The 10,251-nt window shown below is 44.1% G+C and overlaps 1 protein-coding gene across 1 annotated transcript in view; it reads left to right on the top strand.

Annotated features, from left to right (window-relative positions):
• The first annotated feature begins 2,206 nt into the window (after positions 1-2,206).
• mdga2a (MAM domain containing glycosylphosphatidylinositol anchor 2a) overlaps positions 2,207-10,251 on the top strand; it is a 149,656-nt gene continuing 141,611 nt past the window's right edge. Inside the window, exon 1 of the mRNA XM_071525021.1 lies at positions 2,207-2,279. Coding sequence (XP_071381122.1) covers positions 2,207-2,279 — 73 coding nt within the window. The remainder of the gene's footprint in view (positions 2,280-10,251) is intronic.

Raw genomic sequence — 10,251 nt, 5'->3', positions numbered from 1 at the left:
ATTCTTGAAATAGAAGCTGATTTGCATTTGATTTGCATTGGAAACAAGTGAAATCATCTCGCCCAGTTGGCTGATTTTTTTTCACTTGTTTTAAGAAATAAATAACATTTTAACACTCAACACTAGAATAAATGACTGTCAAGATATGTTTTGTTGTATAATGAAGATGGGACGCATGCTGGATGCCAAGCCTCCCACTTCAACTTGGATACTGACAAGATACCAAAATATTCCAAAAAGCATTGTTTCAAATGGAAATAGCCTACTGGATGGATTGTCATTACTAACTAATCTGTACCTTTTAAAATGTATAGTGCCTGATGTGAGGTTGTAGGAAACATAGGCTGAATTAATCACCTTTTGGCAGGTGCCTCAAACATTAAAAGTGGCTGTTTGGCCATAATCATAAGGGAAATTCACTTGGCGTTAAAACCATTTCAAACTCTGTACTTTTTGGTGCTTTTTGGTACTCTCAAGCGTTTTCACATCAGGGACCCGCAGTTGACTACGGACCCCCATTTGATACGATTTTGCCTCAGGACCCCATATAGGAAAATGTTTGTTGTTGTTGATTAACTAATATATTACTAATACACAAGTAATGTAGCCTAGGCTTGCTGTACTTGGGGGACAATAGCAGTGAGAGTGAAACCTATGATTAGAATATTTCTTATACATTCTCTAGCTGGAATAATTTCTAGTGAATTAAAGTGTAGTGAAGATAAAATCCTCATTTCCCTGGAACCCCCTCTAGGACCCCTGAGGGCCTGGACCCTACTTTGGGCACTGCTGATACCTAGAGACCAGAAGTTGTCCAAAAAATGTTATAGCAACAGCAGTGGTGTGTGCGATAACACGGGCCTCTCACAGTTTCAAGCTGAAGCAACCTGTTCAGTTGCAGCAAATGAAAGGTACATGACAGACAGCAGAGCAGCCTCACTGTCTGATAAAGCAGGCATGGTGAAATATGACCGGACATAGGCGTAGACTGTGTTTGCTGTTGATTGCAATGGTGTGTCAAAGCTGGATCTCCTGAATTCCAATGAGTCTTCTCAGTCTCTCTCTCTCTCTCTCCCTCTCTTCCTCTCTCACTCTCTCTCTCTCTCTCTCTCTCTCTCTCAGCATCCAGCAGCTGCGCCTCTCATGCCTTTCCTGACGCCGAGCGAAGCCTCCCATACAGATGAGCGCTGGAAGCCACGCACCTCTTGACGTAGCCACAGACCGGTTGCGGTGCCACTCGGTCTCCGTAGCACGTATTGCGCAACGTGACTGATGCACAACTCGCTCCACAGCCAGCGCGGCCGGCACCCCCCACCCCCTTTCGTCCTTTGAATTCATTAGAAAGCGGTCTCATAACGCTGAGACAACACAACACAACACCGAGAGGCTCTAGGAATCATCCGCCGCTCTTCACCGGACTGGACCCTCCCCTTGTCATCACCGCCGGGAGAGATGAGTCGAGCGCACGGCGTCGGGGTGCAGTCGTGATGTGACTGTGCGAGCGCGCGAGCCTCCCCGGTAGCATCAACAGCGGAAACTTGACGACTTCATTGTCCAGAACTGCCCAAGACAGTAAGAATCCCCACTGTCTATGTATGTGTGTGTATGCGGTAGCCTATATAGCATATGCGATGGCTTCGTCTGACAGCATGCAGTCAACGCAACAGCATCCACGGAGCGGGTGTGAGCCGTGACCACAGCTGGAGCCGAGGAGAGCTATGACCGTGGGTGCCGAGCCTCCATCCGCCTGTAGTTGAGAGCATCTGCGCGCCCCCCCGGTGAGGTGCGTCGGGGGTCATCGCTGAAGTGCCACGTCCAGGGACACACGGTATCGTCTGAGCGCACATACCTGAAGTGGAGGAGAGATTGCTGTTTATTCTAAGGCCGGGCTTTCTGCAGCCCACTCCCCGCGCCTGCCTGCCTCCCCTGTCTCCTCCGCGGCGTCTCTGTAGCCGCGACCGCTCCGCATTTGAGTACATGCCATCGAAATAACAATCGTTTGTCACTGACTCACTTTTGGCCGGGTGAAGGAAAAAAAACGCGCTTTGCCTTGTGCGCCCCATAAATACCTTTACAGTGAATACTGAGACTAAATTAATCGACGCGCGGATCGGAGCGGTGCTGTTTCTATGCACCCCAGTTCCACCGCCCCGGAAAGGACTTCTTGCCATTGAGAGCTGGATATGTTGAGATTAACGTGAAAAGGATGGATCTAATTATCTGTGCTTTGGGACTGCTGGCGCTGTTTGTGGAGGGCATCCGTTGCCAAGGAGTGTATGGTGAGTATATGCAATTTGCTCCTGCTGAGACGAATGTGATCATGACCTTGTAAAATAGTGGCCACTCATAATTTGCCTCATCCTCCTTCCAAAAGCACACAGTCCTATCATAAAACGATGGAATATCAATGTGTATATGGGTGACATGCCAGGTCTGAATGTCATGTTTGAGTGAGAGGCTCCAAATGTTCTCAGCAACCCTGAGGTTATACAGTAAATCGCTTGTGTAGCCAATCATGCACAGCCCTTTTGTCATCCAATCCATCACTCATGATGGTCGGTGAGCAGGCTAAATTTAGTAGGCTACATTCATAGATTATTGCACGGGATCCTGGTAGATTCATCTTGAAGCAGTCTCGCCTCTCAGACTGGTCGCTATGCATAATTTGCTAATTATCATTCACAGATTCACAGAAGGTCGCCATGGCACTTGCCTTAAATTAGGCCAAGTGTCTTCTGAACGTCATTATAAAGACCATATTCTGCTGAGTGTTGTTGCTTAGTATGCACAGTCATGAATGATTTTCATGTTTGGTGGATCTATCTGCCCATCTCAATCTATCTTTATATCTGTCTGTCTGTCTCTCTATCTCTCTCTCTCTCTCTCTCACACACACACACACACACACACACACACACACTTACAATGGACACACATTTCTGTCTCTTAGCCGTTCTGCTTGTGCAACCAGTGGCACCGATGATGTCTCATACGAGTCGTCATCCTTTCAGAAGCAAAAGCAGCAGCAGCAGCACTGTGAGGAAATGATTCATGTGCACTAACATTAGGAAAGGAAGAAACCTTAGGGAACGTGGCCCTGACCCACGGGTGACAGCGACACTGACCAAAGCGAAGGCCGCGCTGGGAGACTGTGAGGTCAAGCAGAGACATGGGATGGTGTGACAGAGACCTTTGCCAAGCACCAAACAGATCTGCCTCGCCATGATCTGTGTGTGTGTGTGTGTGTGTGTGTGTGTGTGTGTGTGTGTGCGCGGCGGTACGCGATGATGTAGCAACAAAGGGTTACTGTGAGCAACAGTCATGCTGCTACAGCCACCCTGTGCTGCACTATAATTTCTATTCTATATTCTTTTGTTCTATATCTATTCTTTTGTTCAAGATGGAAGAGGTGAATAGAAGAATAGATGAAATTATAGTGCGTTGCTGAGCAGCTGCATGACTGTTCTTGTCATGCTCACGTAGCTGCACTTCCCCCTCTCTAACACCTGTTGCAAAGATGGGTATGCCATCGTAAATAGCATCTAAAAATGCATAGTGTATAATTATTGATTTCACCTTGTCTTCAAAACTCTTACCTATCCATTATGCAGTGTAACATTTTCATGTGTTGTTTGGGTTGAGTGAATTCTTCCAATTATGCAATGAGCCCCAGGGCAAAGCCTCTCATCAAAGATTGACATCTCTAAAATCATATTTACTGGATTCGATATCTGTATCGACTAAATCAGTTTCTCTGAGATACATCCAAGAGATTAGGGCCGTGATGCTACTAGCCATCAAAATTCATCACATGAATGTCAGATCAAAGCCACAGTTTCTTGGCATAAGCAAGCTGCCCATATATGTACGTCAAGACGCAAGCAGCTCATTAAAAGAAATCATATCCCATAATGCACATTGCGGTGTTACGATATAGTTACACGTCTAGTAGTGGGCTTAGCAGCAGCAGCAGCCCTAGACTGAAAAGACAGGGAGATGGAACAGATGGAATTGTTTGAGCATTTGACTGTGTGAGTGTGTGTGTTGTGAGTGTGTGTGAGTGTGTGTAGGGTTGGGGGTAGATGTTGACCTGCCTGAGATTCCCCTGGGCACACTCACCCCCCCCCCCCCTTCTTCACCATCCCCCCCTATTCTACAGTAAGCGTACAGTGTGCTGTACTAAAGATTTGCATCTGTCTGCCTGCCTTGCTGCTGCTACTGCTGTGCATTCTGGGCCAGTGGATTGACAGGGAAAGGGCCGTGGATAGTCTCATTTATAGTGACTTGCCTCGCACATTCATGGGTATTGAGATATTGTGTGCCTTAAAGATAGATAGACAGATAGATAGATAGATAGATAGATAGATAGATAGATAGATAGATAGATAGATAAACAGACAGACAGACAGACAGCTAGAAAACACATGGAATATTCTCATAAAAGCCATTATGTCACATGCTCTCTCTCCCAAGAAAATAATCTAAAACGAGGCAGTCAGTGCACTGCAATATCCTGTGAGATAGATCGATAGATAGATAGATAGATAGATAGATAGATAGATGGATAGATGGTGGGGGTTGCGACTGCTAAACCAAACAAGACTTGAGGGACTACCCTCTAGAGAAACACATTAACCCTCCCAATTGAGCTCTTGTTGAGGAAACACAACACTTGCCCAGCAATTTACATAGATGATACTAATCCATTGCAGTCGCTTGTGGCAAAAGTCTTTAATGTTTGTGAACTAAAGCTTGCATATCACAGTCCCTTACATTGTGAGGAGCCTGTGGCGAAGTATATGTCTCATGTTTAAAGCAGAAGCAGCAGCACAAGACGTCTCCAGGGAGCTGGTCTGGATGGCAATTTATTGCCAGGGTTCAAAGTCAACATTTATTATTGATAGGAGCAAAACATTAGCATGCATGTGGTGTTGGCTATACCATTGTTTGCACTTGACATATGAAGGGACATCACAGGTATATAATGCAGTGGAAGTGTGTTTGAATAGTATGAGGATTGAGAGAGGATAATAGACAGTGCTGCTAGAGGCTTTTAAGAAGTGGCATTTCACAACAGGCTTTTGAATAGGGCTGGACATTAATGCTTTGCACCAGTCATATCCTTGAAGTCAGTACCATTAAATGCCATAAAGTCTAGGATTTTCTCTAAATGTTGCGCAGTGAAATGCATTTCAATAACAGCTATTCACGCTTAGTTTCTTTAGCCTCTGTAAGCTGCTTTCTATCACCAGATTTCATCATCTCCCTTTTGCTGCTTTTAAAGCACCCACCTATCAGCTCCCCTCCCAAATTTCCAAATTGACGCAGATGATATCAAAAAGCATATTGAGGCAGTTTCAATGTGTTTTTTGGTTTTTTTTGCAAGCATTGGTATGTGTCATTGCCACTGACTAGATGGTGGAATGATGATCTAGTGATGAAGAAATCACATACTAGTGTGTTAAGTGGTGCCGCCAGAGTCATTAAAGAGGATTGATGAAGGTTAGTCATCCCTCCATGACTGCAGGCCACAGAGGAAAAGAGAGACACCACTACAGTACAACATCTGCTCCACTGTCTCTCTCTCTCTCTCTCTCTCTCTCTCTCTCTCTCTCTCTCTCTCTCTCTCTCCTCCTGCCTTTCTCTTTCCCTTTTATTCTCCATTCCTCTGAGTGTGTGTCTCTTTCTCTCATCACTTTCTCCCTCACACACAAATGTACACACACATAAGCCTACCCTTCTTACGGGAGATTGCACTATTATCTCAACCTCTGCTCATCTCTATGTTGTTCTCAAGAGGTACAATAAGCCAATAGCTGCTCCTCCGTCATGGCGGCTGAAATGCCCCTCATCTCCAGCAGTAGCTGCAACCCCCTAAAAAATTCTCAAATGGCATTCATTTCAAATGTTGCTGACATCCAACCGAAGTGCACTAAATAATAATATCAAAAGCCTGGAATGGAACATGACTCTTATGATACCACGGAAATGTTTTGCTGGTTGTTACTTTATCTGGAGATGTACCGCCTTCAGTATGTTCTCTTTGCATCAAAGTCAGTCGGCGACAACCTCCATGGGATGTAGAGATTTTCCTGATCTCGTTTTGTGCTATGCCACTGAAGAGAAGCGAAAAGTTCCTACTGCTTCTCTCCTATCTCTCTTCTCACTCCCTCTCTCCCTCCCCCTCTCTCTCCCCCCCTCTCTCTCTCTCTCCCTCTCTCTCGTTTGCATTGAAGTCCGAGCAATTCCTTGGGTTTCTTTTCATGAGCCCCGGTTCAGACGCTTTGGCTTCTAAGCTATGCAAATGCATTCTGCCAGTGAAACTAAAGCCGTCTTTGTTGGTTCTCAGAGGCCTCCTCCACAGAGTCCTTCATCATTCCCTTGGATCGGGACCCTCACATTTCCCACCGTAATGAGACAGCGGATAACTCTCTCTCTTCTGCTTCTCCCCCTCTATCTCTCTCTGTCTCTCTATCTCTCTGTCTCTCTTTCTCTTGCTCTCCCTCCTACTCCCTCTCACTATTTTCCCTTGAGAATAAGAGGATGGACATCTATATATGCTTCAATCAGAGGCGAATGAGGATATACAGCTGGGTACCTCGCAGCAGAGGTAATTTGTTGCAGTGGAAGTGTGTGCAGTGCCCATTGAGGATTACTATACACCCCTGGGTGGGGCTGCAGATAGCACCGACTTAATCATGCCGAATGTCGGTTCTCTTTGGACCTGGTCCTCTGAGACTGCCACTGAATATACACTGTAAAATGAATGTTTGAACTTAAAGTTAGTGCTAGCGCAGTTAAAGTATCCCTGCTATGTTGAACATTCTTAGTCAAATCAAACTTAAATTTCAGAAATATTGGCAATTTAACTTCAGCACCCATTAACTGGGTTAAGGTGAAACCGCTATTTTAACAGTGTGCTGGAGTTTGGAAACTGGACTTCATACTCTGTCCAAGAATAAGCAATTCAAATTAATTGAATCTCTGTGACCCGTTGGTTAGCTGTGAGAGCAAGAGGCCATGTGTTTTTGTGAGGTGGGATGGTGGGGTTGGGGATGGGGGGTGTACTGTATGTCTGAAGAGTGATGCCACACTCGATTTTGTCCCTTCTCTGCCCACTTTGCCTCTTTGGAAGGATGCAGCTGTGTATAGTTTGGCAGCTGGCGAAAAGGGAAAGGGAACTGTGACCATGGTGGTGGTAGCAGGGACTTGAGCAGCGGTGTCAACTCCCACAGTGTCATCTATACAGAAAGTCAGCACTTCCATTAAAATTCCACAGTGATTTGAACCAGAAGGGAGAGCAACATGCTATCCTGTTTGATTGACAAGCATGCACAGTAATATTTTGATCAGGATTAATGTGAAGAGCATGGCCAACTTTGCAGCTGAAGAAAGTTATCTTAGAGTGTAGTCACTTCTCCAAGGTTGTAAAAATACATTTTCCTCCTTATAATCATGTATGCTATACGCACAAGTCCTTATGCATATTTCAGAGCCAAGATAGAGCCATACTCAACTGAGAGGCAGCAGGGATGTTCAGGGAGCGGGATATTTTTCTTGATGATGTGCTTTCAAAACTGAAAAAGTGAGTATAATTTAGCGTTTGCTACTTTGCATGCATCAGCATCATGAACAGCTGCAATACTTTTCTCCTTCTCCTGTGAGGATTTGAATGGGTTCACGAACACAATTCACCTCTGGATCATTCCAGGCCAAATCCCCACTGCGGACCAAAGAAGCTTATTGTAACCTGGCTGCTTCAACTGTTAAGCCCAACATCCCCAAAGCTACTTGTCCTTCATTGTACAGTACTTGGGCTTCATTCATTCAATCATTCATTCATTCAGTCAGACATTCATTTCCTTTAGGGGTGCTTGATATTTTTATATTGCATAATAATGTTGTTATTGTTAATGTTGTAATGCTGATGGTAATGATGATGACTACACACACAAACAAAGACATTCACACTATATTGCATGACTAGACATCAAGCTAGTATCCCAGTGCATTTAGGATCAAAAGTAATTTCTTTATATGTGATTACATCTAGAGACGGCCTGGATTGAGCCAGAAGTGTTATTTGTCCCTTTGTCTTCAATGAAAGTTAAATAAAGTGCCCATTTGTCATCCTGATCGTTAAGATCAAGATTTACCTCCTGATGTCAAGTTTGGTCTTCATAATGTTAGGTTGTTCAGCAGTAAGTGTTTTATCTGCAGTGATTTCATTTTTTCTAATAGTGTTAATTTCCTTAAGGTGACAGACACATGGTTCAAGTCCAATGACTTCTACCCCCTGAATGAAGCCACAACTTCTATTTGTCTCACTCTCAGACACCAAGGCTGCTCATGGTGTCTGAGTCGGAATGTGCAACCTTCAGTCATTTAAGAAATTCCTTTCTATTCTGTCTCTGATGTTTTCTCAAAAGAAACAACATGTTCTCTGTGTGATGGTATGTCAGTCTCCAGAACATAGTTTTGTTTCTGATTTATCAGATCTCTTATCTTAGAAAATAGCAGTTTAAATTTGCAATAATATTAATACAACAACAACTAGAAGGGCACTTGTAGAGCGCAGACCTCCGCCAAAGTTTGTGCTATTATTGCTTGTTCGTGAGTCGGATCCGGATCCGCTCCAAAATTTAATGGGTTCTTCCTTGGCCCATGCTACACCCTTCCTCGAAGTTTCATGAAAATTGGGCCAGTAGTTTTCCCGTAATCCTGCTAACAGACAATCAAACAAACGGCACCGAAAACATAACCTCCTTGGCGGAGGTAATAATCAATATAACTGCAAGTGGCCATAAGTGGGGTCCAAGCCCATGGTGCAAGTTATTTGACAATGAGAATATAAGCTTGATTCATCATTATGGAAAAGTTCTACATCTCAACAATAGAGCATTTCGGTGACAGTCCTGCAACTGCAGGTGAGGTGGTACCTGACTTATTGCCATTTGAAAAATTGCAATTTGTTCTGATGGTGGTGCTATTCAGCCCTTTGGGGCCTCTAACGAACAGGTAGGCCTGAGTGAAGTTTGTATGGTCTAGAATTAAGCATTAGGAAATACAGTATGCCTCCCTTCCTGTTTGTGCGTCCTCGCCATCAACTTCCTTTGTGTGTCACGGCCAAGTGTTTCAAAATTCTATAACACAAAGATGATGTAGGCAACTTTATTCATGTGTCAAAGCCAAACAGTTATGAGTATACATTTTTTTTAAATAGCCATGATATAGGCAGCTGAAGGTGGCTCTATGAAGCATGAACAAATATGGTCTGTCACACTTTGGGGTCCATCCCAAACATGTATCTGAAGTTTGGTTGCTCTAGCATCAAGCATTTAGGAATTATGCCTCCCTTCCTGTTTGTGCGTCTTCGACATCAACCTCATTTGTGCAGCACAGCCAAAAGGTTTGGATTGATTGATTTGCATGAAATTCAAATTGGCGTAAAACTATCATGGCAGAAATGAAAAGAAATCTTGTATGTGCAATGGATTTGGCTTGAGCCAAGGAATCTGAGGGGAAAATAATAGACCTTACAGTTCAAGAGTTATTGGCCAAAACATACATTTTCTTGTTATAGCGCCACCATCTGGCCAACCAGTGTCATTTTTGTTGCCTGAGTAGTGGGAGAGATTTGAAACCAATCCACCGAATTTCGTTGCTCTAGGACTTATGGTCTCTGAGTTAGGCCTACAGATCATTTTAGGGCAGAAGAAGAAGAAGGATCCTAACAAAAACAACAGGGTTTCAGCCATACAGGCTTAAACCCCTATAATGATAATAATGTGTTAGCTTTTCTGCTGATCGATAATTAGATGGCTAGGCTACTCCAGTGATTTTCCTTAATGAACAGCTGGAAAAGCTGAATCCATTTACCTGTAGCCATAGCCAGAGTTTTCATTTTCATGATTGGCACCACTGAATATCACAGAGAATAATACATGCTAACAAGCTTCAAAGTGACGTAAATGATGAAAGGAGCTCATTGAATATGAATCTGTCTCCTACTGTCTTCCGTTACGCATTTCTGTCAATTGAGTTGTCTTTGTTAAACCAAACTGGCAGGGCCTGCATTTCCACACATAGAGTACAAATCACACAGCAATCCCAATAGGTAGCTGACAAGAGCAACAGGGCGCCTTTTAGCAGCGCTGAGGAAGAAATAAAGCAAAAAGCACGCCAGGAGAGGATTGGTCCGATGCGGCACCCACAAGAGGCTAATGCCAACCTTCAACTATGTCACTCCAG

Source organism: Centroberyx affinis, unplaced genomic scaffold (assembly GCF_046629955.1).
Source record: "Centroberyx affinis isolate AG114_WGS23_722 - 3 ecotype Tasmania unplaced genomic scaffold, CSIRO-AGI_Caff_v1 ptg001256l_1, whole genome shotgun sequence".
NCBI lineage: Eukaryota > Metazoa > Chordata > Actinopteri > Beryciformes > Berycidae > Centroberyx > Centroberyx affinis.
This window is presented reverse-complemented; position numbering and strand designations above follow the sequence as displayed.